General features: G+C 43.3%; 1 protein-coding gene across 1 annotated transcript in view; it reads left to right on the top strand.

The window, feature by feature from the left end:
* The window catches only part of LOC120044251 (kinesin-like protein KIF2A), a 28,455-nt gene extending 14,131 nt beyond the window's left edge, over positions 1–14,324 (top strand). The window contains exons 5-19 of the mRNA XM_038988858.1: positions 4,459–4,581; positions 5,123–5,223; positions 5,413–5,508; positions 5,647–5,704; positions 5,886–6,048; positions 6,823–6,913; positions 8,983–9,046; positions 9,161–9,252; positions 9,463–9,605; positions 9,749–10,064; positions 10,177–10,244; positions 12,790–12,943; positions 13,287–13,388; positions 13,492–13,627; positions 13,754–14,324. Of these exons, the coding sequence (XP_038844786.1) occupies positions 4,459–4,581; positions 5,123–5,223; positions 5,413–5,508; positions 5,647–5,704; positions 5,886–6,048; positions 6,823–6,913; positions 8,983–9,046; positions 9,161–9,252; positions 9,463–9,605; positions 9,749–10,064; positions 10,177–10,244; positions 12,790–12,943; positions 13,287–13,388; positions 13,492–13,627; positions 13,754–13,839 (1,793 nt within the window). The 3' untranslated portion in view covers positions 13,840–14,324. The remainder of the gene's footprint in view (positions 1–4,458; positions 4,582–5,122; positions 5,224–5,412; positions 5,509–5,646; positions 5,705–5,885; positions 6,049–6,822; positions 6,914–8,982; positions 9,047–9,160; positions 9,253–9,462; positions 9,606–9,748; positions 10,065–10,176; positions 10,245–12,789; positions 12,944–13,286; positions 13,389–13,491; positions 13,628–13,753) is intronic.
* The last annotated feature ends 2,679 nt before the right edge of the window (positions 14,325–17,003 follow it).

Genomic DNA, 17,003 nt, shown 5'->3' with positions numbered 1-17,003 from the left:
CGTGGTGAAGAAGGCGCAGCAGCGCCTCTTTAACCTCAGGAGGCTGAAGAAATTTGGCTTGTCACCAAAGACACTCACAAACTTTTACAGATGCACAATCGAGAGCATCCTGTCGGGCTGTATCACCGCCTGGTACGGCAACTGCTCCGCCCACAACCATAAGGCTCTCCAGAGGGTAGTGAGGTCTGCACAACGCATCACCGGGGGCAAACTACCTGCCCTCCAGGACACCTACACCACCCGATGTCACAGGAAGGCCAAAACGATCATCAAGGACATCAACCACCCGAGCCACTGCCTGTTCACCCCGCTATCATCCAGAAGGCGAGGTCAGTACAGGTGCATAAAAGCAGGGACCGAGAGACTGAAAAACAGCTTCTATCTCAAGGTCATCAGACTGTTAACCTCTCTAGGGTATGTGGGACGGTAGCGTCTCACCTCGTCAACAGCCAGTGAAACTGCAGGGCGCCAAATTCAAAACAACAGAAATCCCATAATTAAAATTCCTCAAACATACAAGTATTTTACACAATTTTAAAGATACACTTGTAAATCCAGCCACAGTGTCCGATTTCAAAAAGGCTTTACGACGAAAGCACACCAAACGATTATGTTAGGTCAGAGCCAAGTCACAGAAAAACAGCCATTTTTTCAGCCAAAGAGAGGAGTCACAAAAAGCAGAAATAGAGATAAAATTAATCACTAACCTTTGATGATCTTCATCAGATGACACTCATAGGACTTCATGTTAGACAATACATGTATGTTTTTTTCGGTAAAGTTCATATTTATATCCAAAAATCTGAGTTTACATTGGTGCGTTATGTTCAGTAGTTCCAAAACATCCGGTGATTTTGCAGAGAGCCACATCAATTTACAGAAATACTCATAATAAACATTGCTAAAAGATACAACTGTTATGCATGGAATTTTAGATCCACTTCTCCTTAATGCAACCGCTGTGTCAGATTTCAAAAAAACTTTACGGAAAAAGCACACCATGCAATAATCTGAGTACGGCGCTCAGAGACCAACACAACCCAAAGAGATATCCGCCGTGTTGTGTAGTCAACAGATGTCAGAATAGCATTATAAATATTCACTTACCTTTGATGATCTTCATCAGAATGCACTCCCAGGACTCCCAGTTCCACAATAAATGTTTGTTTTGTTTGATGAAGTCCATAATTTATGTCCAAATAACTCCTTTTTGTTAGCTCGTTTAGCCCAGTAATCAAAATTCATGACGCGCGATCACTAGGTGCAGACGAAAAGTCAAAAAGTTCCGTTACAGTCCGTAGAAACATGTCAGACGATGTATAGAATCAATCTTTAGGATGTTTTTAACATAAATCTTCAATAATGTTCCAACCGGAGAATTCCTTTGTCTTCAGAAATGCAATGGAACGCAAGCTAACTCTCTCACATGAACGCGCATGGTCAGCTCGTGGCACTCTGGGAGAGACCTTACTCAATCCCCTCTCATTCGCCCCGAACTTCACAGTGGAAGCCTCAAACAAGGTTCTAAAGACTGTTGACATCTAGTGGAAGCTTTAGGAAGTGCAACATGACCCCATTTCCACTGTATCTTGGATAAGCAAAGAGTTGAAAAACTACAAACCTCAGATTTCCCACTTCCTGGTTGGATTTTTTCTCACGTTTTTGCCTGCCATATGAGTTCTGTTATACTCACAGACATCATTCAAACAGTTTTAGAAACCTCAGAGTGTTTTCTATCCAAATCTACTAATAATATGCATATCCTAGGATCGGGGCCTGAGTAGCAGGCAGTTTACTCTGGGCCCGCTTTTCATCCGGACGTGAAAATACTGCCCCCTACCCAAGAGAGGTTAAACAGCCATCACTAACTGAGTGGCTGCTGCCAACATACTGACTCATCTCTAGCCACTTTAACAATGAAAAATGTATGTAATAAATGTATCACTAGCCACTTTAAACAATGCCACTTTATATAATGTTCACATACCCTACATTACTCATCTCATATGTATATACTGTACTCTATACCATCCACTGCATCTTGCCTATGCCGTTCGGCCATCGTTCTTTCATATATCTTTATGTACATATTCTTATTCATTCCTTTACACTTGTTGTGTATAAGGTAGTTGTTGTGAAATTGTTAGATTACTTGTTAGATATTACTGCATGGTCGGAACTAGAAGCACAATCATTTCGCTACACTCACATCAACATCTGCTAACCATGTGTATGTGACCAATAAAATTTGATTTGATGGTTTTCGCGACTGCACTTGAAGAAACTTTCAAAGTTCTTGAAATTTTCCGTATGACTGACCTCCATGTCTTTAAGTAATGATGGACTGTTGCTTTTCTTTGCTTATTTGAGCTGTTCTTGTCATAATATGGACTTGGTCTTTTATCAAATAGGGCTATCTTCGGTATACCCCCCATACCTTCACAACTGATTGGCTCAAACGCATTAAGAAGGAAAGAAATTTCACCAAATTAACTTTTAACAAAGCACACCTGTTAATTGAAATGCATTCCATGTGACTACCTCATGAAGCTGGTTCAGAGAATGCCAAGAGTGTGCAAAGCTGTTATCAAGGAAAAGGGTGGCTATTTGAAGAATATATTTTGATTTGTTTAACACTTTTTTTGGTTACTACATGATTCCAAATGTGTTATTTCATAGTTTTGATGTCTTCACTATTGTTCTACAATGTAGAAAATAGTAAAAATAAAGAAAAACCCTTGAATGAGTAAGTGTTATATCACTTTGCAAATATTTCTGAAACTCTTAGTTTCTGTTTCAAAAGAAGCTGAAACTGTGAATACATGGGGGAAATAAAAAGCCCATCTGTGAATACATGGGGAAAATAGCCCTCAGGCACCGTGATATCTGGAGAGAGAGACCATGATATCTGTAGAGAGCAAGACAGCGCGCGAGAAAGACCATGATATCTTTAGCAACAGTCTAAATATACAAATAAACAGATGGAAAAGAGAGAGAGGGTCTGGGGAGAGATAGCTAACTTACTAATGGAAATGAGAGAGAGTGGGGAGAGAGCTAGCTTAGTAATGGAAATGAGAGAGAGGGTCTGGGGAGTGATAGCTAGCTTGGTAATGGAAAGGAGAGAGAGAGGGTCTGGGGAGAGATAGCTAGCTTGGTAATGGAAAGGAGAGAGAGAGGGTCTGGGGAGAGATAGCTAGCTTGGTAATGGAAAGGAGAGAGAGAGGGTCTGGGGAGAGATAGCTAGCTTGGTAATGGAAAGGAGAGAGAGAGGTTCTGGGGACAGATAGCTAGCTTGGTAATGGAAAGGAGAGAGAGAGGGTCTGGGGACAGATAGCTAGCTTAGTAATGGAAAGGAGAGATATGGTCTGGAGGAGAGATAGCTAGCTTAGTAATGGAAATGAGAGAGAGGGTCTGCGGAGAGATAGCTAGCTTAGTAATGGAAATGAGAGAGGGTCTGGGGAGTGATAGCTAGCTTAGTAATGGAAAGGAGAGAGAGAGGGTCTGGGGAGTGATAGCTAGCTTAGTAATGGAAAGGAGAGAGAGGGTCTGGGGAGAGATAGCTAGCTTAGTAATGGAAAGGAGAGAGAGAGGGTCTGGGGACAGATAGCTAGCTTAGTAATGGAAAGGAGAGAGAGGGTCTGGGGAGAGATAGCTAGCTTAGTAATGGAAATGAGAGAGAGGGTCTGTGGAGAGATAGCTAGCTTAGTAATGGAAATGAGAGAGCGGGTCTGGGGAGTGATAGCTAGCTTAGTAATGGAAATGAGAGAGAGGGTCTGGGGAGAGATAGCTAGCTTAGTAATGGAAATGAGAGAGAGGGTCTGGGGAGTGATAGCTAGCTTAGTAATGGAAATGAGAGAGAGGGTCTGGGGAGATATAGCTAGCTTAGTAATGGAAATGAGAGAGAGGGTCTGGGGAGAGATAGCTAGCTTAGTAATGGAAATGAGAGAGAGGGTCTGGGGAGTGATAGCTAGCTTAGTAATGGAAATGAGAGAGAGAGTCTGGGGAGAGATAGCTAGCTTAGTAATGGAAATGAGAGAGAGGGTCTGGGGAGTGATAGCTAGCTTAGTAATGGAAATGAGAGAGAGGGTCTGGGGAGATATAGCTAGCTTAGTAATGGAATGGAGAGAGAGGGTCTGGGGAGTGATAACTAGCTTAGTAATGGAAATGAGAGAGAGGGTCTGGGGAGATATAGCTAGCTTAGTAATGGAATGGAGAGAGAGGGTCTGGGGAGAGATAGCTAGCTTAGTAATGGAAAAGAGATAATAACCTGTTGATGACACTGCAGATATGTGACAGTCATTACTCATATTCTGAATTTAAAATACATACAATTAAACGAGATGAAAGCGTTGTGTCCAAAGATAATATGGGATGTACTCAATGTGCATTTACTAAACAATGTACTAACAATGACTAAACTGTATTGTGAATGATGTTGTGTGTCTCCAGCTGCAGCAGTGGGGACTACGCGAGCCAGACCCAGTCAAATACAGCACCAGCAAAGCCAACCAGAACCACCCCCACCTGTAGCACTCACAGCCCTACAGACACAGCAGATGACACTACAACAACAGCAGAACGGTAATACACACACACACACACACACACATACACATACACACACTCCAGCTGGGTATTGCTAAATAGTCCTGGTTATTGCTAAATACATTGCCATGCTAACGGCCAGTCGTTTTCATTTCCTATTAATGTAAACCCTGGTTTCAGAGCTCTCTGCTGTGTGTTGAGATGTGTTGTTCCCCCTGGTGGGTTACGATGGGACACATGACCAGTGATATAATGTTCCCAGGCAGAAAGACACAGATAGGCCTATTAGCCCAGCTGTACTGCTGAAAGAACAGAGAGGCAGCCAGAGAATAGCTCTCTCACTGAGCTATTGTAATTTATCTCTATATATCCACTATCCTGGAGGGGTGGGCTTCAGTTTTATTGCAATGTTATTGAATGTGTTGCTTAGCGCTCATGCTTTGATCTTTTGCTTGTCTTGTGCATTTGCCTCTAAAGAGCGTTGAAGTGTATTGAAAAAGGACAGACGTACCGTGGATCACTATTATACATTTGTACTAGATTATTTTTGATTATTGTCTTCCCTGAACTGTTTCAGCGCGGCGGAAATCCAACTGTGTGAAGGAGGTGGAGAAACTACAGGAGAAGAGAGAGAGGAGGCGACTACAACAACAGGAGCTGAGAGAGAAGAAAGCACAGGCAGGGTCACACACACAAACACACACCGTCACACACACACACACACACACACACACACACACACACACACACACACACACACACACACACACACACACACACACACACACACACACACACACACACACACACACACACACACACACACACACACACACACACCTTTAACCGTGTGCCATTCTCTCCCAGGAGGTAGATGTGACTGTACCAAACTATGAGATCATGTGTATGATCAGAGACTTCAGAGCCAGTCTTGACTACAGGCCTCTAACCACTGCTGATCTGGTATGTATATATCTAAATCTGATCTGTCTCCTGGTCTAGTTAGCTGTAGATCTACTTTCATAGATAGAGTGGTGACACGTCTTCATTCGCCTCTAACTGAATCACATCTTGTACGTATGATATTGTTTCACCTTTCAGATCGATGAGGAGCACAGGATATGTGTGTGTGTACGAGCACGGCCCCTCAATAAAAAAGGTGAGTATCAGAATTTCATAAATCGAACACAGGCACACCAACTGTTTCATGATCAGATGGTCTTTTACATGCAGAGATTTAACAGCATCGTAAGCATCACACTCCTCTCTCTTTCACTTGAAAACATTCTTTCTATTTCAAAAGTGGGTTATTCAGAACTCCTTTTCACCTCACCCCTCAGAGCTGACTATGAAGGACCTGGATGTGATCACCATCCCCAGTAAGGACGTGGTGATGGTCCATGAACCCAAGCAGAAGGTTGACCTGACCAGGTACCTGGAGAACCAGACCTTCCGCTTCGACTACGCCTTTGACGACAGCACCGACAACGACATGGTCTACAGGTACGTTTCAAGAACAAAAAGAATCGTGTGAACTGGGCCAAATTCTTGTGTGTATGAGTCAAATCTTCCATTGAGATAAACGCATCCTTTATTCCAAAGTACACTACCGGTCAAAAGTTTTACAACACGTCATTCAAGGTTTTTTTTTAATTATTTTTTTACAATTTTCTACATTGTGAGAGACAGTTTCATCATAGTGCTTGATGGTTTTTGCAACTGCACTTGAAGAAGGTAATGATGGACTGTTGTTTCTCTTTGATTATTTGAGCTGTTCTTGCCATAATATGGACTTGGTCTTTTACCAAATAGGGCTATCTTCTGTATACACACACTGAAAGTGTCGCTGCAGCCCCTGGAACAAGCTACCTTGTCACAACACAACTGATTGGCTCAAACGCATTAAGAAGGAAAGAAATTCCACAAATTGAAATGCCTTCCAGGTGACTACCTCATGAATCTGGCTGAGAGAATGCCAAGAGTGTGCAAATGTGTCATCAAGGCAAAGGGTGGCTACTTGAAGAATCTCAAATATAAAATATATTTTGATTTGTTTAACACTTTTTTGGTTACTTCATGATTCCATATGTGTTATTTCATAGTTTTGATGTCTTCACTATTATTCTACAATGTAGAAAATAGGAAAAATAAAGAAAAACCCTTGAATGAGTAGGTGTTCTAAAACTTTTGACTGGTAGTGTATAATATTGTAATTTTAAATGATCTTTACTGTGATTTGGTTGACCTATTTAAAGCATTTCTTCCCTCGTTCCCAAGGTTCACCGCCCGGCCACTGGTTGAGACCATCTTTGAGAGGGGCATGGCCACCTGCTTCGCCTATGGACAGACAGGAAGTGGGAAAACACATGTGAGTTGAACACTTTCAGTGTGTGTTAGCTTTTTAATGCTAAGGCCTTACAAAGTTTATTTACTGTTTAACGGATTTCATTTTTTGAGAAGTGAGGCGAGCTAATAAAAGATAATAACAAATTAAAATGAAATACTATTTGAACCACTTACAAAAATACTAAACAACCTTTAGTACAACAAAAGATTTGCCACTTTTGGTTTAATAGTTTTGGAATGACAGTCACAGGGACTAAAGTTTGGGTCCTGGTCATGTTACCCCTTTTATACCCCTTAAATACATGTATTTATTTATTTTATTTAACCTTTATTTAACTAGGCAAGTCAGTTAAGAACAAATTCTTATTTACAGTGACGGCCTACCAAAAGGCTGGGATTAAAAATAAACGCTACATAAAGAGAGACCTAAGACAACAACATAACAAGGCAGCAACACATGACAACACAGCATGGTAGCAACACAACATGGCAGCAGCACAACATGGTAGCAGCTCAAAACATGGTACAAACATTATTTGGCACAGACAAAAGCACAAAGGGCAAGAAGGTAGAGACAACAATACATCACGCAAATCAGCCACAACTGTCAGTAAGAGTGTTCATGATTGAGTCTTTGAATGAAGAGATTGAGATAAAACTGTCCAGTTTGAGTGTTTGCTGCAGCTTGTTCCAGGGGCTGCAGCGAACTGAAAAGACGAGCGACCCAGGAATGTGTGTGGTTTGGGGACCTTTAACAGAATGTGACTGGCAGAACAGGTGTTGTATGTGGAGGATGAGGGCTGCAGTAGATATCTCAGATAGAGGGGAGGGAGGCCTAAGAGGGTTTTATAAATAAGCATCAACCAGTGGGTCTTGCGACAGGTATACAGAGATGACCAGTTTACAGAGGAGTATAGAGTGCAGTGATGTGTCCTATAAGGAGCATTGGTGGCAAATCTGATGGCCGAATGGTAAAGAATTGCTGTCAGGAGTTGGATATGTCTACTCAATAAATTGAATGCAGTCTATCACAGTGCCATCCGTTTTGTCACCAAAGCCCCATATACTACCCACCACTGCGACCTGTACGCTCTCGTTGGCTGGCCCTCGCTTCATACTGGTCGCCAAATCCACTGGCTCCAGGTCATCTACAAGACCCTGCTAGGTAAAGTCCCCCCTTATCTCAGCTCGCTGGTCACCATAGCAGCACCCACCTGTAGCACGCACCTCAGCAGGTATATCTCTCTGGTCACCCCCAAAACCAATTCTTCCTTTGGCCGCCTCTCCTTCCAGTTCTCTGCTGCCAATGACTGGAACGAACTACAAAAATCTCTGAAACTGGAAACAATTATCTCCCTCACTAGCTTTAAGCACCAGCTGTCAGAGCAGCTCACAGATTACTGCACCTGTACATAGCCCATCTATAATTTAGCCCAAACAACTACCTCTCCCCCTACTATATTTATTTATTTATTTTGCTCCTTTGCACCCCATTATTTCTATCTCTACTTTGTACATTCTTCCACTGCATATCTACCATTCCAGTGTTTTACTTGCTATATTGTATTTACTTCGCCACCATGTCCTTTTTTTGCCTTTACCTCCCTTATCTCACCTCATTTGTTCACATTGTATATAGACTTATTTTTCTACTGTATTATTGACTGTGTGTTTGTTTTACTCCATGTGTAACTCTGTGTTGTTGTATATGTCGAACTGCTTTGCTTTATCTTGGCCAGGTCGCAATTGTAAATGAGAACTTGTTCTCAACTTGCCTACCTGGTTAAATAAAGGTGAAATAAAAAATAATAAAAATTAATGGGTGGAATATTATTTATATTTTTCATAATTTCATAATTAATAAACATTATTGCATTTTATCAAGCCTAAAAAGTGTTTAAGACTACCAAGAAACACACTGTGTGACCCTGATTTTGCCCACGGCAGTAAAAGGTTTTAAACATATATCAATTTTGTCTGGCCTAACTTGATAAAGCATATACTGTATGTTTGTTATCACACACTTTCTAGTCTTTCTTTTTTGGCACATTGCCTTTGTTTGAGAGGAGACTCAACCCCTTTCCCTTTCAGACAATGGGAGGAGATTTTTCGGGGAAGAACCAGGACTGTTCTAAAGGGATCTACGCGCTGGCTGGTACGAACACTACACCATATCTCTTTCTCCAGATAAAGTTGCTTTTCTTGAGTTAAAACGTGTTCCTTCTGTGTAAAGTTGTCTCTTCAGTGAAACCCTTTTCTCTCTGTGCAGCGAGAGACGTGTTTCTCATGCTGAAGAAGCCAAACTACAAGAAGTTAGACCTCAATGTCTTCGCCACCTTCTTTGAGATCTACAGCGGGAAGGCAAGTGAAGTGACCAATATATCTTCAAACCCCCTGGAGGATGTGTTGACCGTGTTTATATGACCATGTATGGTTATCTTGTGGTTGTAGTTATTTCAGTGTTTGACCTGTTTGTATGAACGTAAAGCCAAGCTGTGTGTGCTGGAGGATGGTTGTGGTTGTGTTAACCTGGCCGCGTTGTTGTGTTGTCGTTGTCTTGTGGTTGTCTAGGTGTTTGACCTGCTGAACCGGAAAGCCAAGCTGAGGGTTCTGGAGGATGGGAAGCAGCAGGTGCAGGTGGTGGGGCTGCAGGAGAGAGACGTCAAATGTACTGAAGACGTCCTCAAACTCATAGAGGTCGGAAACAGCTGCAGGTAAAACCACGGAGGAAGAGAGGGATTGTTTAATAGATTGCCATTTTATGTTCTAAAAGATGTTTAAAAATCGTCTTTCTCCTAGTTTTGTCTCTTTTCCTGCTGTTTACTCTCGATCTCTCTCTCCAACATCTCTCTCCCAGGACGTCAGGTCAGACCTCGGCCAATGCCCACTCGTCCCGTAGCCACGCTGTGTTCCAGATCATTCTGCGGCGGCGAGGGAAGATGCACGGCAAGTTCTCGCTGATTGACTTGGCGGGGAACGAGAGGGGTGCCGACACATCCAGCGCTGACCGCCAGACACGCCTGGAGGGGGCTGAGATCAACAAGAGTCTGCTGGCACTCAAGGAGTGTATCAGGGCTCTGGGTCGGAACAAGCCCCACACCCCGTTCAGAGCCAGCAAGCTGACCCAGGTCCTCAGAGACTCCTTCATCGGGGAGAACTCCAGGACCTGCATGGTGACATAATATACACCTCCTTTAACACATACTGGCCTGATTTGCTGTTTATCCACAAATCACCTACGATAATGATTTTCTAATGATGTACCAACTGTTAATCCCCCCACAGATTGCCACTATATCTCCTGGAATGGCTTCCTGTGAAAACACTCTAAACACTCTGAGATACGCCAACAGGTGAGACATTCACCTGCCTAACCTCAACCTAACAAACTGTCTACATCTCACCTACTACTAATTACTAAGACTGTTAGTCAATGGGGAGAAGTTTAATTAATTCAAGTTGTCATTGCAGAATATTCTTCCTCCTCTCACTCCCCCTTCTTGATACGAGCCAAAACATTTACCCTTATCCTGACCAGATCCTCTACCTTCTGTGTGTGTGGGCATCTATCTGTGTGTGTCTCTCTCCCCCTCTCCAAACAGAGTGAAGGAGTTTGGGATCAGCCCGTCAGACATCCCCTTCTCCCAGCAGCAGGGTGGTGGAGGGGGGGGTCGTGCTGAACTCTCCCCCACTAACACCTACGAGTACGATGACTTTCCCACCTCTCCCACCAGGTCTCTCCTCTCTACGACTTCTACTAGCTACCATCCTGTACCTGTTCTCTGTTCTGCCTCTCATTTCACTCCAGGAAGAGGTTACCCCTAAACACAGACTTAGGATCAAATTAACTGTAACCATATAATAACTATAAGGCCAATCAGGCGATTAAAAATGATATCAATCTGATCCTGGACCAGGGGTAACTTTTACCTACTCCTTTCGTTTCCTTTTTAACCCCTTTCTTTTCTATTAACCATCATCTTAAGGGTTGCTAATGTCTAGTGTCCATATTAGTAAGGGATGGCTACAAACTTGCACGGCCTCACGTTTTACAGCTTGTTTTATATCATTTATTTAACCAGCATTGGTCCTTCAGTTTCAGTTTGTCAGCGCTGAGTTGTGGCATGATTATATCTTTTACCCTTCCATCATTTATTGCATTTCATCTATGTTTAACTCTTTCTTTCATTAATTTCAGAAGCGGTGTTTTGTTTTTCATGTTTTTCATTCCCAGCTTGTCCTTCACTCTTGTGCCTGAGAATATTAAAAAAATATATTTCACCTTTATTTAACCAGGTAGGCCAGTTGAGCTACAAGTTCTCATTTACAACTGTGACCTGGCCAAGATAAAGCAAAGCAGTGCGACACAAACAACACAGAGTTACACATGGGATAAACAAATGTACAGTCAATAACACAATAGAAAAGTCTATATACAGTGTGCAAATGTAGTAAGATTAGGGAGGAATGGCAATAAATAGGCCATAGTGGCGAAATAATTACAATTTAGCAAGTAAACACTGGAGTGATAGATGTGCAAGTAGGGATACTGGGGTGCAAACGAGTAAAAAATAAATAACAATATGGGAATAAGGTATTTGGTTGGGCTATTTACAGATGGGCTATGTACAGGTGCAATGATCTGTAAGCTGCTCTGACAGCTGACGCTTAAAGTTCGTAAGGGAGATATAAGACTCTAGCTTCAGTGATTTTTGCAATTCATTCCGGTCATTGGCAGCAGAGAACTGGAAGGAAAGGCGGCCAAACGAGGAGTTGGCTTTGGGGATGACCAGTGAAATATACCTGCTGGAGCGCGTGCTACGGGTGGGTGCTGCTATGTTGACCAGTGAGCTGAGATAAGGCGGGGCTTTACCTAGAAAAGATTTATAGATGACCTGGAGCCAGTGGGTTTGGTAACGAATATGAAGCGAGGGCCAGCCAACGAGAGCATACAGGTTGCAGTGGTGGGTAGTATATGGGGCTTTGGTGACAAAACAGATGATACTGTGATAGACTACATCCAATTTCCTGAGTAGAGTGTTGGAGGCTATTTTGTAAATGGCATCGCCGAAGTCAAGGATCGGTAGGATGGTCAGTTTTACGACTTGTTGCGAAATAAGAAGCCGATTCTAGATTTAATTTTGGATTGAAGATGCGTAATGTGAGTCTGGAAGGAGAGTTTACAGTCTAACCAGACACCTAGGTATTTGTAGTTGTCCACATATTCTAAGTCAGAACCGTCCAGAGTAGTGATGCTAGATGGGCGGACAGGTGCGGGCAGCAATCGGTTGAAGAGCATGCATTTAGTTTTACTTGCATTTAAGAGCAGTTGGCGGCCACGGAAGGAGTGTTGTATGGCATTGCAGCTCATCTGGAGGTTTGTTAACACAGTGTCCAAAGAAGGGCCAGAAGTATACAGAATGGTGTTGTCTGCGTAGAGGTTGCTCAGAGAATCACCAGCAGCAAGAGCGACGTCATTGATTTATACAGAGACAAGAGTTGGTCCGAGAACTGAACCCTGTGGCACCCCCATAGAGACTGCCAGAGGTCCGGACAACAGGCCCTCCGATTTGACACACTGAACTCTATCAGAGAAGTAGTTGGTGAACCAGGCGAGGCAGTCATTTGAGAAACCAAGGCTGTTGAGTCTGCCAATAAGATGTCCATTCATTGCCATTGGTTCATTGACTGTTTTAACCAATCAGATCAGTCAGATCACATGGTCAGGGAAAACTGAATCCTACTAATGTGAGTGTGGTTTGTGCTCGAATCCCCTAGCCTACTAGGTGAAAAATCTGTCAATGTGACCTAGAGCAAGGCACTTAATCCTAATTGCGCCTTTAAGTCGCTCTGGATAAGAGCGTCTGCTAAATTACAAAAATATGTGTGTGTCGACAGGGCGAAGGAGCTAACGGTGGACCCAGGGGTGATGATGGAGGGGCGGGGGGGGGGAGGGGGTCACAGCGTCACCCAGCTGGAGGTCCTGGAGGCTCAGTGGGGGGTCGGCAGCTCACCTCAGAGGGATGACCTCAAACTGCTCTGTGAACAGAACGTAAGAACATACGCACACTCCTTCCGTACAGTCACCTCTCTATGTACTGACTAGTACTCTCATCTGCCTCTCAACTCACGAAAGAATATCAGTTTATTTTACTGTCAGATAAAATGTGTGTGGTTCTTCAATATAGGAATGATTTTATAATTCAGCATAACACCTCCCTCCCTCCCTCCCTCCCTCCCTCCCTCCCTCTGACTCTTAATCTCTCCCCTCTCCTGTGCCCTCTCACTCTCCTCTCTCCCCTCCCTCTATCTCCTTTCTTTCTCCTTCCCCTCCCTCTCATCCCTTTTTCTCTCTCTCTCCTTCTCCTCTATCTATCTCCCCTCTCTCTCCCCAGGAAGAGGAGGTGTCTCCTCAGCTCTTTACCTTCCATGAAGCTGTGTCTCAGCTGGTGGAGATGGAGGAACAGGTCCTGGAGGACCACCGAGCTGTGTTCCAGGTACACACACACATACAAACACACACAAGTACATACACACATACACAATCACACACATATTATTCAGAGTGTGTCTTTTATTCTCTGTGTGTGTCCGGTGCAGGAGTCTATCCGTTGGCTGGAGGATGAGAAGGTGTTGTTGGAGATGACAGAAGAGGTGGATTATGATGTGGACTCTTACGCCACGCAGCTAGAACAGATCCTGGATCAAAAGATAGACATCCTCACTGAGCTCAGAGGTAATGGGGTATTCTATAACTGATTCTAGATCAGAATAAGTCACATTATTTGCAAGTAATTAGCAAGTATATTTTTCTGATTTTTATCTTAGCACCCCTTCTCTCCTCCCCTCTCCCCTCTCTCAGACAAAGTGAAGGGTTTCCGTTCTACACTCCAGGAAGAGGAGCAGGCGAGCAAACAGATCAACCCCAAGAGGCCTCGTGCTCTTTAGACATGTCACACACACCTACACATGTACACACACACGCGTACACACAAACACACACTAATCTTAACACTTAACTGGAACCCTCTGGCGTAAAGGATAACTGATGTCATAAGTTAATTGTCCCTAATCGATGGTCGTATATTTCTAAATGTGGGTGGTGGCCTTAAAGCATTGTTTGACTTGTCCAGAGGGGTATAGTGAAAGGCTTTAAGATAATTGGGGTCACAGCACAAAACATCTGGAAACCACTGTTGACAAGCAACTGATTTACACCCTTGTTTAGACCTGAACAAAGTGCTATGGTGTAAGTTATGATTTAAGGATTATGAGGTGTTGCACCATTTTCTATGTACAGGCTCCTCCCATTGCTGCTTGTTAATATCATCCATCCATCCATCTGTAAAAGCGAGGGCAGATTCCCTCTCCTTTCCATCCCCCTGTAGACTGTATGTACATGGGTAATGTATCTGTGTGGTGTAACGACTATCGACCGCTTCTCATTTAAACAAAGAAAAGACGGAAGGATTTATTTTAAGCACCTTTTTATAAGATTAAAATGTGAGATATGATCGTTTTTTTTTTTTTTGAAGAATTAAAACCACTTATTTAGTAACTATGAAGTACTTCATTAGATCTTGCTCCTGGAGAGTTGTAGTATGTGCAGGCTTTCTTTCCAGTCCATCACTAACACACCTGATTCAACAAATCAACTAAACCCCAAGACCGTGACCAGCTGAATAAGATGTGTTAGTGTAAGCCTGCACACACTGCATTCATCTCTCCAGGACCAAGAGCAACGAACACTGATTTAGTAAGAAATACCTTTCTGACCACCTCTTCTGATCATGTAGCCTATATGGGTTAAGGAAGTGATCAGGTGTTGGTCTGGGAGCCAACCAGATGCATGCATGCACAAACCAGCTTTGATTGTACTATAAACCTCCATTGATCTAACTGTACCCTCCTGTGTCTACTGTACATAAATCCATTACTCTTTAGGACCGTGTTCTCCTCCAGTGTTTCCTCCTACCATTTCTTAGGCAAGGTGGCCCGCCTGGTCAGCACTGTTGCCCCCCACATCTAAAAAGGCTGATTTGAAATGTTCAGTGTCTTCAACCTTCTGATGTTGCTTTTGGGGGGCGTTGCGCCTCGCCAAAGAATACATCTTTCGGAAACACTGTCTTACAAATGCTTCTAATGACTAGCTTGTAGAAGAATGCTATATGTGTTTCTTGCCAGGATAAATATTTATATGTACCGACCTGCCTCTTAACAAGCCCAGTCTCAGTTGTATCTGTCCATTCTGTTTACAAGGCAATCAATATGCTATTAACTGAAGAAATCCCCTGGTACTATGAATCTTGTAAAAAGTCTCTGTTTTCTCCCACCATCCCATTTGAAAGTTGTTTATAAAAGGGAAGATAGATGTATAGTGAGGACTGAGTTTGGTTCTAGCTGCTGCGGTGTAACTGGGACTTGACTACAGTACCTTATGATAATATATGTGTGCATCAGATGTAACGCTGCCTGGCGTAAAGAATAAAGAACCACATGACTGACTGGACATACTGCACCTTCTGATATGCTTGTTCTGACAATAATTATTCAGACATTGACATCCGTAGAGACCATGATCTCCAATCACACCAATTGTATTTTGTTTTACATCCCATATGCAACAATAATTCTCATGACACATTTGTTTACGGAAGTACCCCACCCACCTCAACAGTGCGATAAATTACACTTAAGACATGTTTTTCTTCAATGTAAAATATACAGAACATTTACCAAAACATATAAAAAATTGTGTTTGCATATTGTATTTTCATGCATAATTGTAGTTGTGGTTTAAAAGGCGTAAGTGTTGCATTAAGTGTTGCTGGGGATGTTCTTGATCCAGACGTGTTGTTCCTGCATTCTCCATCGTCTGTTGTACCAGGCAACTTGTTTGCTCTTCATTTCCCTATTCTTCCCCTCAAAGGACTTGAGATCTGGCCACTCGGATTTGAGTTGAGATGGACTACTTGTCACATGCACAAAGTTGTACTCTTTTGCAAAAACAACAAATTCAGAGGCTGAGAACTGGGGCCCATTTTCTGTCACTAGGGTCTCGGGGACCCCATGTAATGTCATCCTCTGTAGGCTCCCCTGGGAGCTGAGCTCTTGAGAGAGCATCAGCATTCACCAGATTCTTGCCTGGGAATTACATGATCCGATAGGAGTCTGAATCTCAGTATGCGAGGAGGTAGGTCATCCAGCGCTCTTGTGCCCAGGAGTGAAATCAAAGGCTTGTGGTCTGTTCTGATCACAAAGTCCAACCCTAGCAGGTAAGTCTGGAAATGCTCACAGGCCCATGTAGCAGCAAGCGCCTCCTCAATCTGAGCATATCTATGCTCTGTCTCGTGTGATATGAAGGCCATGGGCCTCCATTCACCTGACTGTTGCATTTGGGAAAAGACCACCCAGTCCATGTGAGGATGCATCTGCAGACGCTTGTCAGGACAGTGAGAGAACGTAGTTCTGTTTTCAAGCTTCTCAAACGCTGTGTGCTGTCACATATCCAGTCATTGTCAGCTTTCAGGAGGTCCCTGGTGGGTTTTGTCAGCTCTGCAATGTTTGGAGAGAACTTGCCGACATAGTTCACCATGAAGTGTTGAATATCTGCAATGTCTTTGGGCACTGGCATCTCAGTGATGGCTTTGATTTTGCCTTTCTAAAGGTGTCATGAAGGTGGCGTGTGGGTCTTTGTGTAGGGAGATCTGCCAGAACCCTGCTAGCGTCTAGCTTGGAGAAAACTGTTGCTCCTGACAGTTTGGCCATCATCTCATCCACTGCGGGTAGGATGTGTTTTCCCTACACACATTCTCATTCAGATGTGTCATATCTGCACTTTTTTCAACAGGGGTAGCGGGACATGGCGTGGCACCGACAAGGCAAAGGGTGTGGCTGACTCTTTCAACTTTGTCTTGTACTCCCCCTGCAGTTTCCCTTCTCTTGTGAACACTCTGGGATACAGTTCTCTGTTGTTAGGTGTATGGCATTCACTGGTTTGAGTAGCTGCAGGTCTTGTATAGTAGGCAAATCTAGAAGTGGGATAACCAGGCCTGGTATGACAAACACTGGGTGTTTCACTGTTTTGCCCATGTGCTCTAAAGTGCCATTGA

The sequence above is a fragment of the Salvelinus namaycush genome, chromosome 3 (genome assembly GCF_016432855.1).
Source record: "Salvelinus namaycush isolate Seneca chromosome 3, SaNama_1.0, whole genome shotgun sequence".
Taxonomy (NCBI): Eukaryota; Metazoa; Chordata; class Actinopteri; order Salmoniformes; family Salmonidae; genus Salvelinus; species Salvelinus namaycush.
Note: the sequence above shows the minus strand (reverse complement) of the source record. Positions and strands in the feature narration are given on the sequence as shown.